Genomic DNA, 23567 nt, shown 5'->3' on the forward strand with positions numbered 1-23567 from the left:
ATGTTCTCATGTCTTTAACGTATCTACTATTAAACCCCTGTATTTGTTTGAAATACAGTTTATAAGGACACTTCACTCCTTGGCCCCTGCTCAGCAGACCCCACAACACTGGGATTGTGGTTAGAGTACCCTGCAGAGACTTGCCACCCAATGCACCTTACACATTCCTATGGGAGAAGCAGCACTTTTGGAGGATTACTGATGGATGTGCAACCCAATCAGGCATCTAAGTATGCACTCATATAACCAGATATTCTCTGGAACATTCTTTGCTCCTATGCTTTCCTCTGCCTGTGTCTCTTTGGATACACAAACCATCTTTTCTTTGGGGTTTGCCCAAGAGAAGCAGTTCACAGGAAAGCATACGAACAATGAGGAATTGTTGAGCTTAGAGGGAGAAGGGAAAGGAGTTTCCACCATACAATCCCATATATCCCCCAAAGACCATTTGCCTCTGCCATGAAGGGGTCACCTTCCCCACCTTCCCCCTTGCAGCACCTGCCATGTCCACCTCTTCCCTTCTCCACCTCATTCTTGTACACCTTTCAAAGTCCTCTCCCTTGTATTACATAGAGAAAGCCGGGGTCATCTTCAGATCCTGAACATCCCGCAGCAGCCCCTTTTTACCTCATCAGAACATTTCTTCTGAACAAATGCAAAGCTCTGCCTGAAATGGCTTATGGTAAATTCTATCTCCTCTGGATCATCATGTTTAGATCAAGTCAGATCGACAGAGAGCTACAGCTGGGCCTCAGAGTCCATCCTCCTCCCCACTGTATTTGGAGAGTGTAGTGTTCCAACCATGCTACCAGGCTGGTCCCTCGTGCAGCCAGTGGGCCTACATGTGCTCAGCCTACCTTGGGGAAGGTCATAAGAAACAGCAGTCTACACCTTAACACCCTACTATAAAATAGGAGAAGGCAGTGGTCATCACATCATAATTTTTTCTAAGGAGGACTCACAAGATGGGTTTCTTTCTGTACTCCAGAAAAACTAGTTTGCTTCTTCTCTCATATGGACTCTGTGAATTAGGTCACAGGTCAGGTTCCCTCACACTCTTGTCAGTTAGAAAGCTCTGAGCTAAATTGTGGTCCAATTTTTTTTCAAGAATTTATTTATTTATTCATGAGAGACACACAGAGAGAGGCAGAGACACAGGCAGAGGGAGAAGCAGGCTTCCTGCAGGGAGCCTGATGTGGGACTCGATCCCAGGACCCCAGGATCATGCCCTGAGCCAAAGGCAAACGCTGAACCTCTGAGCCACCCAGGCATCCCTGTGGTCCAACTTTAAAATGGTATAAAAGTTCACACTTTTGATACCAACCACACTCCTGATTTTATCCTTCTGCTGTATTCCTCTTTGCCCCAATTCGCTCATGCATTTCAGATGCAATGAAACGCCGGGACACCTGCACCCCGATGTTTCTAGCAGCAATGTCCACAATAGCCAAACTGTGGAAGGAGCCTCGGTGTCCATCAAAAGATGAATGGATAAAGAAGATGTGGTCTATGTATACAATGGAATATTAGCCATTAGAGACGACAATTACCCACCATTTGCTTCAACGTGGATGGAACTGGAGGGTATTATGCTGAGTGAAGTAAGTCAATCGGAGAAGGACAAACATTATATGGTCTCATTTATTTGGGGGAATATAAAACATAGTGAAAGGGAATAAAGGGGAAAGGAGAAAAAATAAGTGGGAAATATCAGAAAGGGAGACAGAACATGGAAGACTCCTAACTCTGGGAAACGAACCAGGAGTGGTGGAAGGGGAGGAGGGCGGGGGGTGGGGGTGACTGGGTGACGGGCACTGAGGGGGGCACTTGACGGGATGAGCACTGGGTGTTATTCTGTATGTTGGCAAATTGAACACCAATAAAATATAAATTTATTATTAAAAAAATAAATAAATTTTATTATGTTTCTAAAATGCCTTGAACTCTTCTGTTAATGTGGAGAAAGATAAATGCATTTAAAATTATGAAAAGACACTCTTATTTGTCCCGTGTACCACTGACTGCTGGCAAGTCATCTTGGTTGATACACACCTCCATTGTGCTGGGGGTTCGCCTGCCACCGTGACACAGGCTCCCCAAACCCGTGTAAATTCCTAGGTGAGAAGAGCACTAGGAGCATCTTTATTCTATCTAGATGACTGGGTAGGCCCCTAGATGGTGGCTGTCACCAGAAAGACCAAGCCATCATTAGAAGTTTGGCATCTTCAGCCCCCCACCTCCAACCAATCTCCAGAGAGGGAACAGGGGCTAGAAATGGAGTCAATGATTGAACATGACTATGTGAGGAAAAGCCCATAAAAATCCCAGTAGTATGGGGTTTGGAGAGCTTCCAAGTTGGCAAAGACATCCACACTGTTTGTTAGAAAGATGATCCACCCCAATTTCACAAGGACGAAAAGTCCGGGGCTCAGGACTCTCCCAGATGTCACCCAATGCATCTCTTCATCTGGCTCTTCATCTGTATGCTCTTCATCTGGCTCTTTATCATACCCTTATTACACTGGCAAACATAAGTATTTCTCTGAGTTCTGTGAGCTTCTCCAGAAAATTAATGTAAGGTGGGAGTCATGGGAATCTCCAAATTAGGTAGAAGTTGTGGGGTAACCTGGAGACCTGCTCTTTGTGACTGGCATCTAAAGTGCGTGGGAACAGTTTTGTGGGACTGAGCTCTTAACCTGTGGGACCTGACACTATGTCTGGGTGGATAGCGTCACATTGATTTAAATTGTAAGACACCCAGCTAGTGTAACAGAGAATTGCTTGATGTGGGAAACACCCCTCACATTTGGTGACCAGAAGTGTCAAAAGTGAAGTGTTCCATGTAAAAGTAAAGGAGTCACCGCAGGAAAAAAAATACATAGGAGGGGAAAGCAGGTGGTTTCTCTTGTATACTTACTTTACAGTTTCAGGAGAATTCTTGAAGAGAGGGGAACCTAGAAAGGTAGGAGCCCAGCCAGCACATCTAAACAGAGGTGTCAAGTAGAACTGTAGGGGGGCCGCCTGGCTGAAACCAAGCTCTGTGTGTGTATCTGAAGAGGGAAGAAAAGGCTGTCTTGGTTCTATTTGGGTTCAGATGAGCCTGTGCTCCACCTGTTGTCTGCTCCTCTGCTGTGAAGGGCTTTTTGCAGGGAAGCCAGGGCTGACCCCTCTGGATGTGGGGCAGACTTCCAGCTGCATTAGCTGGACGCCACTGTTGGTGCCCTGGCCCTGGGGTGTTTGAGGTGAAACAAAGGGGCTTGGGAAAGGGGCAGGCATAGGACTCATCTGGTTGGATGTGTGTTAAGGCAGGTCTGCCTTTGGACAAGAAAGGTCTTCTCTCAGGGAGGTGGTTCTCCACCATCAACCATCACGATCAATTCCCAAGTAGGGAACAGAGTCCAAAAGGCTTAGGCTGAGCTGAAAAACACATTTCTTCCCTTCTGTGGGCACAAGAATTGAGATCATAGTTCCAGGGCTGGGGTGAGATGGCCCTGGGGCAGCAGGCAGGCAGGCAGGCGGAACCCGGCCTGAGCACTTCCCATGGGGCCTGGAGTGGGTCAGGGCTTCAGGACTCTGAGTCAGATTTTTTTGCTCTTCCTGACCCTCTAAGAAGGTTTTGTGAGAAGTTGCAACCTGATGGCAGTGATTCATGGGGCGTCGAGAGAAGGGATCGCTCCATGCTTGGGGCAGAGTAGACATGGAGGTACAGGTCCCCCCCAAGGCGGCAGCAGTGCCCAGTGGGGTGGCTTGCTCCCCCAGACCACCACAGCTAAGGCCTGGCCCCAGCAATGAAGGAGCTGGGGACTCAGTACCAAAGGGCCTAATAACGTTTCTGCCTCAATTTTCTTGCCTACAAATGGGAACAAAAATAGTTGGGCTAATGGAAGGATTAAATGAGGTAGATACATAGAGATGGCCTTAGAACCCCCAGACCTCCAGTTAGCGCTCAGTGAACCACTGCTTCTCACGATTACTACCACTCACAAGGGGGGTCTGGACGGGCCTTCTGTAGAAGTATATCCTGAATGGAAGAGAAGGCTTAATGGAAGGAAGCCAGGCATGGGGACCTTTGTGGGTTGGGGACGGTGTCATAGGCCCCAAGGGGCAGAGTCGGCCACAGGGGGAGGATTGCAGCTGCTCCCAGATGAGCAAAGGCTGGGCCAGGACACTCCTAGCACAGCCAGGGAGCCTGCAAGGCGAAGAGGAGAACTTCAGATGCTGCGGAGCCCAGAGGGGCAGAGCTGGGGGGCGGCAGGGGGCTGGAATGCCAAGAAGAGAGTGCCATGTGGGGTAAACTGAGGCAAGAACAGGTAAGTGGAGGTGTGATGTTTGGGACCTAGGGGGTAGGCCCAGAGTCCTGCAGGGTGAGAGAAAAAAGAGAGAACAAAGTGGAGAGACAAGAATCCACAGAGATACACAGAACACATGATAGAGTGAGCTCTGAAACCCCAGTCTGGGGCAGCACAGCCCCCCCCCCCCAGTGCCCTTGGGTCAGCTGAGGTCAGCTCCTGGGAGGCTGCAGCGCTGGCAACAGTGTGAGGCCTGCCCGAGGAGCTGCAGGGAGGACAGGGCCTTTCTGGGCCGGGAGGGCTGTCCGTCCTGCTTCCTCTGCTCTGCACTTCCCAAGAGTCGTGCCATCAGAGGCTCCCGTGCCTCCCTTCATCTCAGCACCTGCTTCCTCAGGCTGCAGTGGATGCACACCCAGTTGCCAGTGCTGCACCTCTCCCCAGGGCACCTTCCTTGAGCAATGCACTCAAGTGTCAGGACTTGCAGGGCGGCCCAGGATCCCCACAGGTGAAGCTGAGAGACACGGGGGTCCTGCAGCCACTGGTCAGAATCTTTATTCACCCTGGGGCCACTTTCCCACTCAGCCAGAGGCCACTGTGATCAGACAGCGGGTGCAGGTGGGAGGGCTTCCACATGGAGGTGCCACATGCACAGGAAGGGGTGAGAGGCCGAGACTCAGGGGGCAGCCCAGGCCTCCCCTGGGCAGGCAGGCTGGGTTGTGGGGGGCAAGAACACATCGTGGGGAAGGGGCTTTCTCTCAGGAGACCTTTCTTCAGTACTCAAAAGTAACCGTCTTGACCCGCAGGTACTCGTTCAGGGCCACCTCTCCTGAAAGACAGCAGGTGCCACGGGGAAGGTCACCCTCACAGCAGCAACTCAGGCAGGCCTCACCCTGTTGCCAGTGCTGCAGCCCTCTGACCTCACAGATCCCTGCGGCAACCATGTGGGGTCAGTGGAGGCTCAGCCCCAGTTACAGATGAGAAACCCAGACCCAGCAGGTGAGGCAGCTGTCGTGGGGTGGGGAAGCTGAGGATCCCACTGTGGGTGTTGGGATACAGACTACTCTGGGCAACTATTCCAGAAACTTCCCTGCCCTGACTGCCTCCTCGTGAGGCTCGGCAGCCCCATCAGCCCGAGGGTAGTCAAGGGGCTTTCTGGTGCCCTCCTGCTACCCAGAGGTACCAGCCCATCCCCTGCCCCCACGGCCGCCCCCTAGCTAATCGCAGGTCATACTACTATGGGGAACAAGAGTCGCAAGCACCCAGAATTTGGCTGTGTTCTGCAGCTGGTGTGCTCGGCCTCACAACCAGTGCCTGGGGCCTGCAGTGCCTGGCATCTCCCCCACTCACTAAGGTTGGCTCCAGGAGCCATACTTCACCAGCCAGGCCTGCGGAGGTCCCTGGGCCAAACCCAGTGGGTTACTGGGGATGCCTGGTTTATGTGCACAGGACACAGGACGAGGTAGCTGCAGAGAGGATAGACTGCAAGAGCTCAGGGGCAGAGCTGTAAGTGACAGAGATCAGATCCTGAGGACTCGGCACCCACAGCCTCCTGGATGACAGTGGTCCTTGTAGATTCCAGTGGAAGAACCGAGATGGGGAAGCAGGAAGGAGCGGCAGGCAGGGACGAAGGGAGCAGTACTGTCCAACATGGTGTGTGTGTGCGCGTGTGTGTGCCTGTGCGTGTGTGTGCCTGTGCGTGTGTGCGTGAACCCCACCTCTGTGGGCACAGTGTTGGGCCTTGGGGTGTTGATGGGGCTCCTTTCACAAGCATCCCTAGGGTTTTCTGCAGGGTGTAAAAGAAGGAATGGGGAGAAAGTGGAACAGCAACCTCTCCATGGTCAAGCCTCCCCTCCAACCTCCCTGAGGATCCTGAGCTGGGTTCAAGGATGGAGGCTCTAGGAGACAGCTGCTCTCCAGATGCTGTCCCCACTGCCCCGCCCCCACTCCTGGGTGTTAGAGCTGGGATCCCCAACTGGAGGTGGTCCTCAGCGGCTGGATTCCATAGTGGCAGGACTGAGAGAGCAGTGCTCATGCTAAATCACGCAAGAGCCATGGAAAGAGGAGTGTCAGACCAGAACCCCTTCCCCTGGCAGGCCAGGCGGGCCTTGTGCTTGGCTACCCACCTGGGTGACACCGTCTCTATGCTAGGGACTCACACTGCCCCACTGGCCTCCACACTCAGCTTCCACAGCTTCTCCGGTTTCTGTGAGTGAAGTTCTGACTGCGGCCCCCAGGGTTCTGCTATGTGGCCCCCTGTCTGCCTCCCCAGCTTCCTCCCTCCATCAGTCCTCCCCATCCCTGCACTCAGGCCTCTCTCTGAAGCTCCAGGACCAAAGCCGCTGTCTCCTCTGCCAGGAACACACACCCCCACGTCTTTATACAGCCTCCTCCAGCCACTCACACCTCAGGGCAGGTGCCACCCCCTTGGAGAGGCCCACCCTAGTCCCCACTAAAATTACCCTCCCAGTCCTCCTAGCTGGATCGCACAGACTTGCCCGTTGCCTAAACTCCCTAGCAGGATCTTGTTTTCTGTCTTCATTTTCACCTGCACCCCCTCCCACCCCAGTAAGAAGCGAGCCCCGGCCTCCAGGACAGGGCCTGGCATAAAGGGGCCTTAACAGATGTCCAGGATTAGGTTACCGAGGTCTTTGCCAAAGCCGGACTGCTTGAAGCCTCCGAAGGGAGCGGCCACATCCGTCTTGTTGTATGTGTTGACAAACACGGTGCCTGCCTCCAGCCTGTCGCTGACGTACAGGGCTCTGTTGAGGTCTCTGGTGAAGACGCCGGAGGCCAGGCCGAACTCTGTGGCGTTGGCCCGAGACAGCACAGTGTCCACATCGCTGCATGGAAAACCCAGCAAGAACTCCGTGAGGAGGGTCACAGGGCCCCTCTGGGCACTGCTTGCAGAAAGACCTGCACCTGCCTCCAAGGGAGGCCCGGCCTAAGGTGCCAGGCCCACAGCAAGTGTGGAAGGGTAGGGCAGCCAAGCGAAGAGCAGAGGATGACAGAGCGGAGCAGGGTCCTGTCATCATGGGCGAGCCCCTCGCTGTACAGACAGGGGGATGGGAGCCCAGGGACGGGGGCAGGCTGGGCACCACCACACACATCAGGCATTCCTCTGGGAGCTAGACCGGGGGCACCCACAGACATCAGAGACTTGAAGACTTAGCACACTGTATGCTTAGTAGATGGGAGAAAAGAATCTCATTCTAGTGCCATCAGCATGTGACGAAATTTTTGATAATTGTTTGACGGTTGGAAGTATAATGTGTCGGAGATGAGGTGCCACTCTGCAATCATCCCAAAGGTGCTACTCTGAAAGATCATGGGAAAAGAGCCCGTGGTAGAGCAATTACGGCCAGGCCGATTCCTCTCCCGTTAAGCCAGGTCTGGCCTCCATGACTTGCTGGACCAAAAGGACTGGTATAAATGAGGTTCTCAGCTCTCTGAGGCCAACTGATGGTTCTTGAGAAGACTCGCACCTTCCACCTGGCCTCTGGGGGAGCTGGGTGCCGGGCAGCAACAGCCTGACAGACCACAGAGCAGAGGTGGCCAGCTCCATGGAATCCTCACCAAATTGAAGACTCACAAGTGAAATAAGTAACTTGTTATTCCAAGTCACTGGGGCTTGGGGTGGTTATTATGCAGCAGTGGATAAGAGCAGAACCCAGCATGCTGTGAGGCACCAGAGTCCAAGAGGACACTCAGTGGGACCCAGCCCTGCTGGTCCCCTGGGGCTCTCCTAACTTCATTGGCAGGAAGCTCGGCTCCATCCAGCTACGTTCCCCTTCTGCAGCTCCCCTCCGCAAAGCTCAAGTGAAGACTGCAGTGAGGCACGGGAAAGGTCAGGTTCTCAAGAGACAGAAGCAGGACTCCCTACCCGTCAGCAAACCGAGAGATGATCATGATGGGCCCAAAGGACTCTTCCTTGGCTATGAACATGTGGTCCTCCACGTCTGTGAAAACAGTTGGCTCGAAGAAGAAACCTGAGGGGAGAGACAACGACCCGGTCTGCGGGTGGGCGGTCCTCTCCCCGGCCAGGCCCGGCCCCACCAGCTACCACACACACATCCCACCCCAGCACTGCCATTCGTGACACTGTGTGCTGGATGCTACATCCTGTGAGTGGCTTTCCTGCCCAGACATACGAGTTCACAGGATCCTCGCAGTGATCTGCGGTGGATCAATGAAATGCTGCTGATGAAAATGAGCAGCTCAGTGTTGCTCTGTGATAGAGTGGGGATTTTTTACCTAGTGCAGCCCCTCACATGACTCACCATCAGTCCCCGTGCAGTAGGTTGAGTGGGGGAAGCCTCGCACACAGACAGGTTCTGATGGACAGGACCTCCCAGGACTGCCTCCCGGCTTCCCAGCCCCTCGGTGCAGGTGCTGATGCCTTAGGTGCAGGCGCAAATGCTCTCCACCAGGATCCAGCCACCTGCTCTCCTGTCAACACATGACCACCCCCTACTCCCATCCAGACTGCTGCCCCTACAGGCCCTAGTTGTAGATGGAGCCACCTCTGACAGCAGGAATGCTTCCTCTATTTCTCCTCTAGACACAGTCTTGGGACCCTGAGACCCTACTGGACTGAGATGTAATTTAGCCTGACTGAGGGAAATTGACAGATTTGAAATTTTTTCTTTCTAGTTTTTAGAAAAACAACAACAAAAAACTAACTTTAAAAACAACTTAAAATATTCCATATTTTTCATACATTTACAAATTACATATATATTTAAAGATTTTTTAAATTCATTTATGAGATACACAGAGAGAGGCAGAGACACAGGAGGAGGGAGAAGCAGGCCCCCCGCAGGGACCCCAATGGGGGACTCGATCCCAGGACCCGGGGATCATGCCCTGAGCCGAAGGAGATGCTCAACCACTGAGCCACCCAGACGTCCCTATAAATTATATTTTAACGTTAATCACAATTTTTGAAACCTAAGTTAGGTATGAACACGAGTTGACTCATGTGTTATGGCCTGTATTCTCTCAGCCTACAGACTGCTGGCTGCCAGGCACTGGAGGCCCTGGGCTGGGCAGGAGCTGTCCCTTTCTTGTTCTTTCTGTACTCTTCTCTGCCTCTCTGGACTCTGTGAGGGGGACTGCATGCCCTGCATCCCTCATCCTCTGATTTCTAGTTGGGTTTATATCTTGCAACTCTTCTCCTCATTGGGTTCCAAGAATTCTACTCCCTCCTCTTGGCCCTCAAGCCAGTGGGTAGTAATGGCAGCTGCCTAGTATCCTGGTTTCTGCATGCTGCCCCCTCTAACTGTTCTGCAAACCATGCCTTTGCTTCACTCTCTCCCATCACACCCTGAACTCTGGTCTTATGGACCCCTACCTAGTCTACTGAGTCAGGGAAGGGGGTTAGGCAGACAGTGGTCATCAGTGGCCAGGGAGCTCTGTGACACAGGAGCACCTATGGTCTGTGCCTGGATATTATTTGAGCTGGTTGATGAATTCACCAAGTGAGGAAATGGAGAGGTGTTTCCTAATCAGAGGAGCAGCAGAAGCCCAGGGAGCAGGAAAACGTGAGGTGTATTCAGAGAGAGTAAAATGTGGCTGGAGCATAGATCATGGGCAAGCCAGTTAGCAACAGACCATGGAAGACCCTGGTGTGAAGTGAGGAGTTGGAGCTTGCTGCTGCAGGGGGACGGGTCACTGTAGAAGTTGCTTCAGTGTTGGGGGAGACATAATAAGACTCCTGGCAGCTACCATAAACAAGGGGTTAGCATGGCACAAGACATTCCTCAGGAAGCAGACGTGATGGTCCAGGTAAAACAAGCTGCAGAGGGTCAGCAGTAAGGTAGCAGGGAAGGCAAGAAAGATTTTTAATTTGAGAGAATCAGGCAATTAATTTATAATAGATGGTCAAGAAAACAGAGTCAAGAATTCATCGTTTCCTTCCCTCTTTCATTCCATCAAATTAATTCAGGTTTGGTGTGAGTGTCCGTGCTGGCATGAAGGACCTAATAGTATAGAAGACAGACACCACATCTATCCCCATATGGCAGGCAGTCTAACAGGGAAGCAGCTCAAACAGTCTGTGCCAAAGCCCTTGGCTCTAGTGACTTGACCAGATGGAAGATTCCAGAGAGGCAAGTGTATGTCTGGGTCAGGACACTCAGATAATGCGATGGAATTAGTACCCATTCAGTCTGAAGGGCCTGGGGTCCTGCAGGTGGGTGTGTCTAGGTGGTCAGGATTTCTGGATGAGGAGGAGCCTGGAGACAGATATTTGGGAGGGTGTGAACCACTGCAGGGGTGAGATCCTCCAGGGAAATGGTCTGTCACGGGAAGCTTTCCAAGCGCAGAGAAGACTTGGGGATATACTTCCATTCAAGGTACAGGTGAAGAAGGAGGTTTAGCGAAAAGTGACCACTGAAAAGTAATGCCAAAGCCAGAAAGCCACGAAAGCCAGTGCCATGGAATCCACGGGAGGAAAGAATTTCAAGGATTCGGAGATGTTTATGGAGAATCAAAGTCCACTATGATACACATTAAACCAGCACTGACTGGATTTCAGCTCTGGTGTCTTCACCTTGCTGGGACCACACCTGGTCTGGCAGGTGTGCAAACAGCCAAGGGCACCATATCTAATGTCCCGGATGAACCCAGAGGCCTGGGAGCCTAACCATGGCCTTCACATGCCTCCAGCTCTAGCTGGGCAGGAAGCCAGAGGCCATGCTGCCTGCCCTGCAGTTCACCAGCGCTCTGACTGACCTGGCCGAGGGACCTGATGCCCACCACAGACCAGGGTGGCCCCCTCCTCCACACCATGTTGGCAGTACTCCACCAGCTTCTGTAGGTGGGCTTGGTGGTTCTGTGGCCCATGGTTGGTGTCCCGGTCTAGAGGGTTGCCAATTTTCATCTTCTTCACCTCTTCTACCTGTGGAAAGTCCTTCCAGTTAGGTCCTGCTCAGCATCTGCCAATGCTCCAAACCTGATGCGCCTAACATGTCTGCATGTTAGTGACCAGCCACTGGCCGCTGAAGAAAGTCCACACGCCCTAAGGATGTTCCATATTCTGGTTCCAAGCCTGCCTTTCAGGGTGAAATCCCAAATGTACCCTATGCACAAAGCCTAGTGTCAGACAAGCTGGGAAAACAGAGGTGTCCAGGGACACAGGGGAGTGCTGGAGATGGGCCCGCAAGGAGCGTGTCACTACCGTGGTCCTGCACCCAGCTTCAAGTGCTGAGAAGCTGAGAGAATGCTTGTCTGAGCTCCAGAATGTGGATAGGAGTGGGGCAGGGCAGCTCTGGTCCTGCTGGAGCACCACGGTGACAGACTCTAAGCGGAGTGGAGGGCCAGCTTTGAGGCCACCACTCTTGCCTGCTTCCAAGGCCAGTCCTAAGACCCCTCCTCTGGGAAGCCTTCCTTGTTGCCTCAGCCAAGCTACAAGTAGGTCTAGGCTTTGCCCACTGAGACGTGGATTTGGGTCTCATACAAGATGTGCCAGGTGGCATCTGCCAGATTCTGGGGCTGGGTGCAGAGTCAGAAAAGCCTTTGAATATGGTTGCTGTGCTACAGAAGAGAACTCAGGGGGCATAACCAGTGAGAGGTAGACATCAGACCTTCCGGGCTCCAGGCTGGGGCTCGCCCCTCTCACTTTGTCACATCTCTTCAGGCTTCTTCCCTAGTTTCTTAAAACCAAACAAAGCCAATGCTGCCCTCCTCATAGCTGCGTCAAGGTCAGGCCTGACTGGCCGCCTCCTCCTCGGAGGCCAGGGTTACTTCACCCCTCCATTCAGGCTCTGCACCCCGCCCCCCAGCCAGGCCTAATTGGATGCAGAAGACACCCTCTCACCAAGGACCCCTTAGCACAGTAGGCTGTTGCGCCCCTTCCTTGCTCCCACCTGGCCACCGACGACCCCCAGCCCCATCTGTCCCTAGGATGCCAAGAGCAGTAATGCTGAGTGTTCTGGTTGTGCAGCTCACTTCCTGTATTTGGGAACTGAGACTATCCTGACAGTTCTGCTGGGATTGTGACCTTTACTATTACCCTGTGGGGGTTGATGACTCTCTTGCAGACTCCTAGAAGGGACTGGGGCTTGCTTAGCTCTGTGTTCCCCACAACTACACCCACTCGGTGAGCCGCCCCCCTAGTGGGTCCTTCATCATGACTCCCCATCTGTGCTCCAGGTTCAGCTAGTCCTGCCAGGCTGCCCAACTCCCAAACTACAGTGGGTTATGCATTATACTCATTTCCCATCGGGGTAGGCTTCGTTTCCCACCTCCTGAATCTGGGCTGGGCTGTGCCTTGCTTTGGCAGGTAGAATGTGGGAGAAACAAACTTTGGAGGTCCCAAGAGGCATTTACACTCCTATTCTCATAGGAGCCCTGCCATTGGCCTTGCATGTGTCCAAGCACATGCTGCAGGATGTCCACAGGGACAACAATGAACCATCCCAACACAGTCACCAAGTGCCCCCATGACCGCAGATGCATGAGCAAGCTCAGCTGAACCTGGGCTGGTGCCCACACAGCCAACCCGCAGGGCTGTGCCTGCATAAATATCTGTTATCCTGAGCTACTAAGTTTGGGGAGTAGCTCATTATGTGAGCACCCACCCTGCAGCAGCCATGAGAGGTGGCTGCTGATGGTCGTAGGTCCAAGGGAGACCTCCTCCAGCCCATGGACACTCGTAGCCAACAGCTGTTGACAGAGGACAAAAGCTTGGCCCATTGACCCCAGGGGTATCATTCATGCTCCAGAGCTCCTATCTGTGGGTCAGTCTAGGGCTGGATGTCACTCGAGACCGTGTCTTGTCTCTGTCCTCTCCCGGTCACTCCCACCTCCTGGGCTTCACCTGACAGCTTGCCCACAGTGAGCCACATACACCTGAATTCCTGGCTTAGGCTTCTCTGCTAGGGAGCTGACCTAGGACAGACCCTTTTTGGTTATGTCAGTTTGAGCTGCAGGGTTACTATTTCTTCCTGAAACAGTAAAAAAACAAGTGAAAAAGGATACAGCTTTGCCCAATGGTTTCCTCACTCAAGTGGACAGTTCCTGAAGCCACGTGGCCCAGCCCTGCCTCTCTGTCCCCAGCCCCCTGCAGCACACGTGGCTGCCCCAGTGAAGACTCTGCAGTAGAACTTACCACCTTCTGCACAAACTGGTCATGAATCGAGTCCTCTACAAAAAGCCGGCCTGCTGCAATGCAGTTTTCCCCTTTGTTGAAGAAGACAGAGCTCATCCCCTTTGGAGAATGGATAAGAATGCGAGCTTAGAGCCGCTCCCAGGGTGCCAGCCCCCTATATCCCACCAGCCCCAGGTACCTCCTTCTTATAGGGAAGGGGAGGAATGTGTGTGTTCCAATCTCCGATGGGATGGTGGGCCAGGCCCAGCCAGCAATGGGCACACAGGTTCTATTCATTCTTTGATCATCTTAAGAGAACAGATGAGTCCCATCCCCTGGGGGACACCTGTGTCCACACTGCAGAGAGTGGAGGACGAGAGGGAGTGGAGTGGAGTGGAGTGTGCCTGGAGACACTATATACAAGTGTGTTCCCTGGGGTGATGTAGGAGGGGTCAGAGCCCACTCTCTTGGGGCTGAGCCTGGAGAGTCTATTCGCTTGGAGTGGGCAGCAGTTGGCAGGCAAAGGCAGGCAGGCAGCCCCATGTTGTGGGAGGGACAGGGTGCCAGCCCAGGCCTGAGAGAACTCCTAGGAGTCCAGAATAAACGTTAGACCTGGTAGCCCTATGTGGGGGGCTAGGGGAGGCGGGAGAGCTTGGCTCTCCTGGCAGCTGGGATTTAACTGCCCAGTGACATGGCCTAGGCCTCTGGCCCTACAGTAGTGGCCTTGGCACTGGGACCAAGAGCCTGCACTGATGGACTTGCCTCCCTCAGTTTCCCTATCCGAGGCCCACTCCCTTTCATGTTCATGCTGGGCATCACACTGACCTCCAAGGCACAGTGAGACTTGGATGGAATGGGGCATACCTGGATGGAATGGATACCTGGTTGAAATGGCTTGCTCAGTTGTGGAGTGGGGGACAGAGGTGTGGAGAGGGGGACCAAGGCATAATAACGACAATGACAATACGAACATAAGAACCACTGACATACAGCACCTGCCACATCTTCTGTGCCCTTCAGGCTTATTAATAGCTTGTTGAACCCTGAAACAGCCATAGGAGTATTCTCCCCCCTGGTACAGGTGAAAGCACGAGGCCCAGAAACATGAAGTAGCTAGCCTGAGGCTGCCCCATGAGTCAATGGTGGGGATGGGCAAGTAGGCACAGCAGAAAGGAAAAGCTGTCTGCTGATTTCAGAACAGATGGACAGATGGAACTATGGCTTACATTTCCTCTTCCGTGAAGCTGATCTCAGTAATCCTGACCATTATGAAACTTCTCAGTATGCTTGTTCTCTGGAAGGCATATGTCATTCCTTGCCCCCTAGGCCCCTTCCTGCCAGTCTAGGCCAAATGTGTGAGTTTGTAGAGTCAGAGATGGGTGCCCCACCTCCACCCCCCAGGCAGGCAGGCCCTCACCATCTGCACAGCCTTGCTGAGGTCACAGTCAGCAAAGATGATGAGGGGCGACTTCCCTCCCAGCTCCAGGGACACCTTCTTCACGTTACTCAGGGCGCAGCTGAAAGGGACAGAGGTTGGTAAGGCTGGGTCCCTGGGATACTGAGACATGGGGGCTCCAGGTGGAGGGGCCAAGGGAAGCTCCAAAGAGGGCAAGCTTCTCCCCAGCCCCACGCGCATCAGCTCTCCCCTTTCCCTCCCCTTGCCACTCTGCTGCCTTCCTCTTCCATACCCAGGCCCACGCCCACCACAGGGCCTTTGCTCTCATAGCCCCCTCTGGCTCACTCCTCCTTCAGATATTCTTGAAGCTCATTCATCACTTCCTTCGGTCTCTGCTCCATCCCCTTGTTGGGGTGCCTGCCCCAACTGCTCCCTATAATTTGCACACCCTTGTGCTCCGTGCCTGCTGTGCTTTGCTGCACGTTGTATTTGTGTCTGACCCTGCTCATCAAAGCATAAGTCCCACTGGGCAGGCAGGCATTTGTCAGGTCATATGGCTGTGTTTGGTGGATATCCAACAAATAAACCAAACACAGAACCATTCCCCAGTTGGGACAGCTGCAATGCCATAGGGGCTTCGACACCTTGGATTTTTAGTGACAGGTGCAGAGAGGAGCTGGGGATCCTGTGCACACTGCCTCAGTGTGCACAAAGTGGACCTGTTGATACTGTCCTCAGAGGGACGCTCAAAGCACTGGGCCGGTGAAACACAGGCATGGCGCAGGGTGGGAGTGGGGGATCTCCTCACTCAGGACTGACACAGCAAGAGGGCTTCCATCTCAGGTGCCAGTCATAGGGGTCTTGGAAAGCCCCCAGAAGATGGCAGTCCCAGAGCCACAGGATGCTACCCAAACCCTCCTGCCCTGGAGTCCTCAGAGCTGACATTCACTGAGCCCTGACTCGGACCTTAGCACACATGGGCTCACACATGGCTATCACCTACACAGCACAGGGGAGACTAGCTAGCTTTTCCAGCTACCCCGCCCACTCCCTCATCCGTCCATTTGTCCTGCATCACTCCCTGCCTCCCCCTCTTCAGTGCTGAGGCTTGCCCTCCTGCACCTCAAAATGCATCAGAGCAGCTCCACCTGGTCCACTGACAGGCTATGATAACAGCCTCTACTGACCCTGAAGGCACATTCCAACAGCCACATTGGCTGTGGCTCCTGACCCAGAAGACGACGTCATGTAAAGCTGCTGTGATCCAGCATGGTATCTAACTCAAGGAAAGGAACAGGGTCGAGACTGCACCCTGGCTCACAGAGGGGGTATGTGGGGCCAAAAGGTGAGAATCTCATCTTGTGGGGCACAGAGAGCCCATGGAGAGCAGGGCCAGAGGCTGCAGAAGAGTCTAGGAAGAAAAAACACTGCTCTGCATTGAGATGAGATGTTATTTTAACACAAAAGAAGCCTTTCTCCCCGTGGAATTGTCACATCATGGCTAGACTACCTGGGAGGTCCACGCATGAGCCTTGCAACAGAGACAGAGCTGGGTGGTCACATGGCCTCAGAGAAAGGTGTCAGTATACCCAACAGAAGCCCCAGCTTCTTTCTGTTTGTACCTTTCAATCAAGTACAGTTGTCTGAAACCCACTCCCAGAGTTCAGCTTCAGTGGGGTGGGGCTCAGGCATCCTGTGGTTGCCTTGGGGCAGCCAGGGCTACAAGGTACTGTGTTGTGGTCCAGCCCTCTCCAAGCTCATCGGCTACATAGACCAGCACCATAGAGCATGCAAACTACCCTCGCTGAACTGATGGGGAAACTGAGGTCTGGAAGGGTCAGGGCTTGGCCACAGTCATATCATAAATTAATGACAGACCCAGGTATAAAACCCTAGCTGGCTGAGGCAAGTCCAAGGAATAAGAGATGAGAGGATGTTCTAGAACAGGTCAGTCCAATAGAATAGAACAAAAGCCTCAAATACCAGCCACATGCGTAATGGCAATTTTTTGGTGCCACTAAAAAAATAAATTAAATTTCTTTTAGTTTTAAAAGAAAACTAAAAAGAAACCAATGAAATTAATTCTAATATATTTTATTTAACCCAATTAATAAAAAATATTATTTCCACTTGCAATCAATAGAAGTTATTACTGCTCTGTGCAATAAGTTTTCAAAATCTGGTGGGCCTTTTACACTTGGAGCACATCTCAGTTCATAGCAGCTCTATCCCAGGCAGCCACATGTACTCATGGCCCCAAATCGCACTGAGGCTTCTGCACCCGCTGGTCTGAGTGTGCTCCACAGAGCAGCCACAGCAGCCTCACCAAGGGCTTGTCAGAACCCAGACACAAGGTCAGAACCTGCAACAGGCTCACATATGGCACTGCCCACAACCCAACACTATGACCAGAGGTACCCAACCACCTACCTCTTCATAATGTGTTTCCCCACCTCTGTAGAACCCGTAAACCCAATTTTCCGCACATCAGGATGGTCTGAAAGTCTCTGGCCAACCAGCGAGCCTGCGGATGAGAGTGGGCAAGGGGGTCAGGGCGGCCGCTGGGTGCTGAGCAGGAGATACAAGCTCCACCACCCTTCAAACTTACATCTTGAAGCCAGAGCTGTGGGATGTGCCCCCAATTGCTTAGCGCCCTCAGTGCCCAGGGCTCGATGGGTCTCATTGCCTGCCACAGGCAGAACTGTGTTCCCTCAGACTTAATTATTTTGAAATCCTTACCCCCAGCACCTCAGATCTGACTGTATTTAGAGAGAGGGTCTTTAAAGGGGTGGTTAAGACAAGACCATCTTCTTTCTTCAACACATGCTGTCTCTTCAGCTGATCTCACCTCGGCTCACCTCTTCAAATGCCACCTCCAGATACATCATCCTCTAAATCTGTCTAGGATCTGGATCCACTTGTGATTCCTCTGACTGCTCGGCACCTCCACTTGGATGTCTAACAGCCTCTCAAATTCAATATATTTGAAACTGAACTCTTAATCTTTCCCCAGAAGTGTTCCTCCTGCAGGTTCTCCATTTCAGTAAACAACCTCTCCTTGCAGCAAGTTGTTGAAGCCAAGAACCTGGGAGTCAGTCTTGACACTTCCCTTCCCCACTTCATCAACTGCCCAATCCTGGAGGAGAACTGTCCCTCCATTTCCACTGCTCCCCTGCCTCTAAGTTCATAAAACTGCATGTGCCCAGGTGCACTTGTGAAGATTCTGGTTCAATAGGTTTGGACTGCAACATTTACATTCTCTATATATAGTTAAAGCTCTATAAGTGATTTATTTTTAAGTTTTATTTATTTATTTGAGAGAGAGAGAGAGAGAGAGAAATGAGAACATGAGTAGGAAGAGGGGCAGAGGGAGAGAATCTTCAAGCAGACTTCCCACTGAGCATGGAGCACAATCCTGGGCTCAATCCCACAACACATGAAATCATGACCTGAGCCAAAACCAACAGTCAGATGCTTAATGGGCTAAGCCCCCCAGAGGCTCCAGTTCTACAAGTGACTTTGATACTAATTCCATTCCACCATCCTTGTCAAAAAGAAGATAACTGGGAAAGTAAATATTTGCAAAAGATATATCTGATAAAGGCTTGTTATCCAAAATATACAGAGTTCAATAATAAGAAAATAAACAACCCAATTTTTTAAATGGGCAAAGGATCTGTACACACACCTCATCATAAAAGATATACAGATGAAAAATGAGTGTGTGTAAAGATGCTTAACATATATCACTAGAGATTGCAAATTAAAACAATCACTACATACTTATCAAAATGTCCAAAATCCAAAATGTTGACAATACCAAATGTTGAAAAGGTTTAGAACAACAGAAATCCTCATTCATGGCTGGTAAGAATGCAAAATGGTGCAACTGATTTGGAAGACAGTTTGGCCATTTCTTACAAAAGTAAAAATAGCCATATCGTAATCAACCACACTCCTTGGTATTCACCAAATGAGTTGAAAACTTATGTCTACATGACACACTGCACATAGATATTTGTAGCGGCTTTATTCATAGCTACAAAAACGTGGAAGCAACTGAGATGCCCTTCAGTAGGTGGACAGATAAATAACCTGTGGTACATCCAGACTATGGAATAGTATTCAGCATTAAAAAGAAATGAGCTGCAGATCAGCGTCCCTGCCCCTGGAGCATCCAGGCCTCTGCAGCCTGAGAGCTCCATAGTTACTGTGGGAGCTGAATCCAGGGCTCCAGAGCTGGCCACCACCACTGTGGTTGTTCCTCCTGAGGCCTCACGGAGTAAACAACCCCCACTGAGCCTCACAGTGGCCTCACCGGATAAACAGGATAAACATTACTCACTGAGCCCTGCACCAGACAGGGGCTGAGCAGCTCCCCCAAGTGCTAACACCTGAAAATCAGCACAACAGGCCCCTCCCCCAGAAGACCAGCTAGATGGCCAAGTTCCAGGGGAAGTCAAGGGACTTAAAGTATACAGAATCAGAAGATACTCCCCGGTGTTTTTGTTTGTTTGTTTGTTTGTTTGTTTTTTATTTCTGTTTGCTTCCCCCACCCTTTTTTCCCCTTTCTTTCCTTTTCTTTCTTTTTCATTTTTTCTTCCTTTTTTCTTTTTCTCTTTTCTTTCCTTCTTTCTCTCTCTTTTTCTCCTTTTCCCAATACAACTTGTTTTTGGCCACTCTGCACTGAGCAAAATGACTAGAAGGAAAACCTCACCACAAAAGAAAGAATCAGAAACAGTCCTCTCTCCCACAGAGGTACAAAATTTGGATTACAATTCAATGTCAGAAAGCCAATTCAGAAGCACTATTATAAAGCTATTGGTGGCTCTAGATAAAAGCATAAAGGACACAAGAGACTTCATGACTGCAGAATTTAGATCTAATGAGGCAGCAATTAAAAATCAATTGAATGAGATGCAATCCAAACTAGAAGTCCTAACGACGAGGGTTAACGAGGTAGAAGAACGAGTGAATGACATAGAAGACAAGTTGATGGCAGAGAGGGAAACTGAGGAAAAAGGAGACAAACAATTAAAAGACCAGGAAGACAGATTAAGGAAAATAAACGACAGCCTGAGGAAGAAAAACCTACGTTTAATTGGTGTTCCCGAGGGTGCTGAAACGGACAGAGGGCCAGAATATGTATTTGAACAAATCATAGTTGAAAACTTTCCTAATCTGGGAAGGGAAACAGGCATTCAGATCCAGGAAATAGAGAGATCCCCTCCTAAAATCAATAAAACCCGTTCAACACCTCGACATTTAATAGTTAAGCTTGCAAATTCCAAAGATAAAGAGAAAATCCTTAAAGCAGCAAGAGACAAGAAATCCCTAACTTATTTCACTCAGCATAATACCCTCCAGTTCCATCAACATTGAAGCAAATGGTGGGTATTTCAATCAGAGAAGGACAAACATTATATGTTCTCAATCATTTGGGGAATATAAATCATATTAAAGGGAATAGAAGGGAAGGGAGAAGAAATGGGTAGGAAATATCATAAAGGGAGACAGAACAAAAAGACTCCTAACTCTGAGAAATGAACTAGGGGTGGTGGAAGGGGAGGAGGGCGGGGGTGGGGGTGAATGGGTGATGGGCACTGAGGGGGGCACTTGACGGGATGAGCACTGGGTGTTATTCTGTATGTTGGCAAATTGAACACCAATAAAAAATAAATTTATCATTTAATAAATAAGAAAGTAAATAAATAAATAAATAAATAAATAAATACCATATTTACCATGACTACATGAGAAAGCTGCCATGATATGATATATCCTACCATGATATGAGTGTTGTAGATGTTTTCTTTTTTATATTTTTCTGTATTTTTCAATTTTCTTTAAAAAAATAAGTTTAATTTAGGAAAAAAGAAATAGGATTTGAAAATTTTAGATTTCTAAAGATCTGGAGGATATAAATTAAAAAAAAAAAAAAGAAAAAGAAATCCCTGACTTTTATGGGGAGGAGTATTAGGGTAATAGCAGACCTCTCCACAGAGACCTGTCAGGCCAGAAAGGGCTGGCAAGATATATACAGGTTTCTAAATGAGAAAAACATGCAACCAAGAATACTTTATCCAGTAAGGCTCTCATTCAGAATGGAAGGAGAGCTAAAGAGCTTCCAAGACAGGCAGGAACTGAAAGAATGAATATGTGACCTCCAAACCAGCTCTGCAAGAAATTTTAAGGGGGACTCTTAAAATTCCCCTTTAAGAAGAAGTTCAGTGGAACAATCCATAAAAACAAGGACTGAATAGATATCATGATGATACTAAACTCATATCTGTCAATAGTAACTCTGAACGTGAATGGGCTTAATGACCCCATCAAAAGGCGCAGGGTGTCAGACTGGATAAAAAAGCAGGACCCATCTATTTGCTGCCTACGAGAGACTCATTTTACTTATTTATTTATTTTAAATCTTTTATTTATTTATTCATGATAGTCACACAGAGAGAGACAGAGAGGCAGAGACACAGGCAGAGGGAGAAGCAGGCTCCATGCAGGGAGCCCGATGTGGGACTCGATCCCAGGTCTCCAGGATCGCGCCCCGGGCCAAAGGCAGGCGCCAAACCGCTGCGCCACCCAGGGATCCCAAGAGACTCCTTTTAGACAGAAGGACACCTACAACCTGAAAATAAAAGGTTGGAGAACCATTTACCATTCAAATGGTCCTCAAAAGAAAGCAGGGGTAGCCATTCTTATATCAGATAAACAAAAATTTACCCCGAAGACTGTAGTGAGAGATGAAAAGGGACACTATATCATATTTAAAGGATCCATCCAACAAGAGGGCTTAACAATCCTCATTATATATGCCCTGAATGTGGGAGCTGCCAAATATTTAAACCAATTAATAACCAAAGTGAAGAAATACTTAGATAATAATACACTTATACTAGCTCTTTCTACCCATGATAGGTCTTCTAAGCACAACATCTCCAAAGAAACAAGAGCTTTAAATGATACACTGGGCCAGGTGGATTTCACAGATATCTATAGAACTTTACGTCCAAACTCAACTGAATACACATTCTTCTCAAGTGCACATGGAACTTTCTCCAGAATAGACCACATACTGGGTCACAAATCGGGTCTGAACCAATACCAAAAGATTGGGATCGTCCCCTGCATATTTGCAGACCATAATGCCTTGAAATTAGAACTAATCACAACAAGAAGTTTGGAAGGACCTCAAACACGTGGAGGTTAAGGACCATCCTGCTAAAAGATGAAAGGGTCAACCAGGAAATTAAGGAAGAATTAAAAAGATTCAAGGAAACTAATGAGAATGAAGATAACCATTCAAAATCCTTGGGATGCAGCAAAAGCAGTCCTGAGGGGTAAATACATCACAATAGAAGCCTCCATTCAAAAACTGGAAAGAACTCAAATACAAAAGCTATCCTTACACCTAAAGGAGCTAGAGAAAAAACAGCAAATAGATCCTACACCCAGCAGAAGAAGAGAGTTAATAAAGATTCGAGCAGAACTCAACGAAATCAAGACCAGAAGAACCATGGAACAGATCAACAAAACCAGGAGTTGGTTCTTTGAAAGAATTAATAAGATAGATAAACCATTAGCCAGCCTTTTTAAAAAGAAGAGAGAGAAGACTCAAATTAATAAAATCATGAATGAGAAAAGAGAGGTCACTACCAACACCAAGAAAATACAAACGATTTTAAAAACATATTATGAACAGCTATACGCCAATAAATTAGGCAATCTAGAAGAAATGGACACATTCCTGGAAAGCCACAAACTACCAAAACTGGAACGGGAAGAAATAGAAAACCTGAACAGGCCAATAACCAGGGAGGAAATTGAAGCAGTCATCCAAAACCTCCCAAGACACAAGAGTCCAGGGCCAGATGGCTTCCCAGGGGAATTCTATCAAACGTTTAAAGAAGAAACCATACCTATTATACTAAAGCTGTTTGGAAAGATAGAAAGAGATGGAGTACTTCCAACTTCGTTCTATGAGGCCAGCATCACCTTAATTCCAAAACCAGACGAAGACCCCACCAAAAAAGGAGAATTCTAGACCAATATCCCTGATGAACATGGATGCAAAAATTCTCAACAAGATACTAGCCAATAGGATCCAACAGTAACATTAAGAAAATTATTCACCATGACCAAGTAGGATTTATTCCCGGGACACAAGGCTGGTTCAACACTAGTAAAACAATCAATGTGATTCATCATATCAGCAAGAGAAAAACCAAGAACCATATGATCCTCTCATTAGATGCAGATAAAGCATTTGACAAAATTCAGCATCCATTCCTGATCAAAACTCTTCAGAGTGTAGGGATAGAGGGAACATCCCTCAACATTCTAAAAGCTATCTACAAAAAGCCCACAGCAAATATCATTCTCAATGGGGAAGCACTGGGAGCCTTTCCCCTAAGATCAGGAACAAGACAGGGATGTCCACTCTCACCACTGCTATTCAACATAGTACTGGAAGTCCTAGCCTCAGCAATCAGACAACAAAAAGAAATAAAAGGCATTCAAATTGGCAAAGAAGAAGTCAAACTCTCCCTCTTCACCGATGACATGATACTCTACATAGAAAACCCAAAAGCCTTCACCCCAAGATTGGTAGAATTCATACAGCAATTTGGCAGGGTGGCAGGATACAAAAATCATTGCCCAGAAGTCAGTGGCATTTCTATACACTAACAATGAGACTGGAGAAAGAGAAATTAAGGAGTCAATCCCATTTACAATTGCACCCAAAAGCATAAGATACCTAGGAATAAACCTAACCAAAGAGGGA

General features: G+C 49.6%; 1 protein-coding gene across 8 annotated transcripts in view; it reads right to left on the reverse strand.

The window, feature by feature from the left end:
- Window positions 1–4825: 4825 nt before the first annotated feature.
- ALDH1L1 (aldehyde dehydrogenase 1 family member L1) overlaps window positions 4826–23567 on the reverse strand; it is a 110834-nt gene continuing 92092 nt past the window's right edge. For all 8 annotated transcript variants that reach the window (XM_072784839.1, XM_072784838.1, XM_072784835.1 and 5 more), the window contains 7 exons: window positions 17204–17297; window positions 14795–14894; window positions 13399–13497; window positions 11022–11187; window positions 8170–8275; window positions 6930–7129; window positions 4826–5115 (listed from right to left, as the gene is read on the reverse strand). In XM_072784839.1, the coding sequence (XP_072640940.1) occupies window positions 5060–5115; window positions 6930–7129; window positions 8170–8275; window positions 11022–11187; window positions 13399–13497; window positions 14795–14894; window positions 17204–17297 (821 nt within the window). In that variant the 3' untranslated portion in view covers window positions 4826–5059. The remainder of the gene's footprint in view (window positions 5116–6929; window positions 7130–8169; window positions 8276–11021; window positions 11188–13398; window positions 13498–14794; window positions 14895–17203; window positions 17298–23567) is intronic.

Source organism: Canis lupus, chromosome 19, assembly GCF_048164855.1.
Source record: "Canis lupus baileyi chromosome 19, mCanLup2.hap1, whole genome shotgun sequence".
Lineage (NCBI taxonomy): Eukaryota > Metazoa > Chordata > Mammalia > Carnivora > Canidae > Canis > Canis lupus.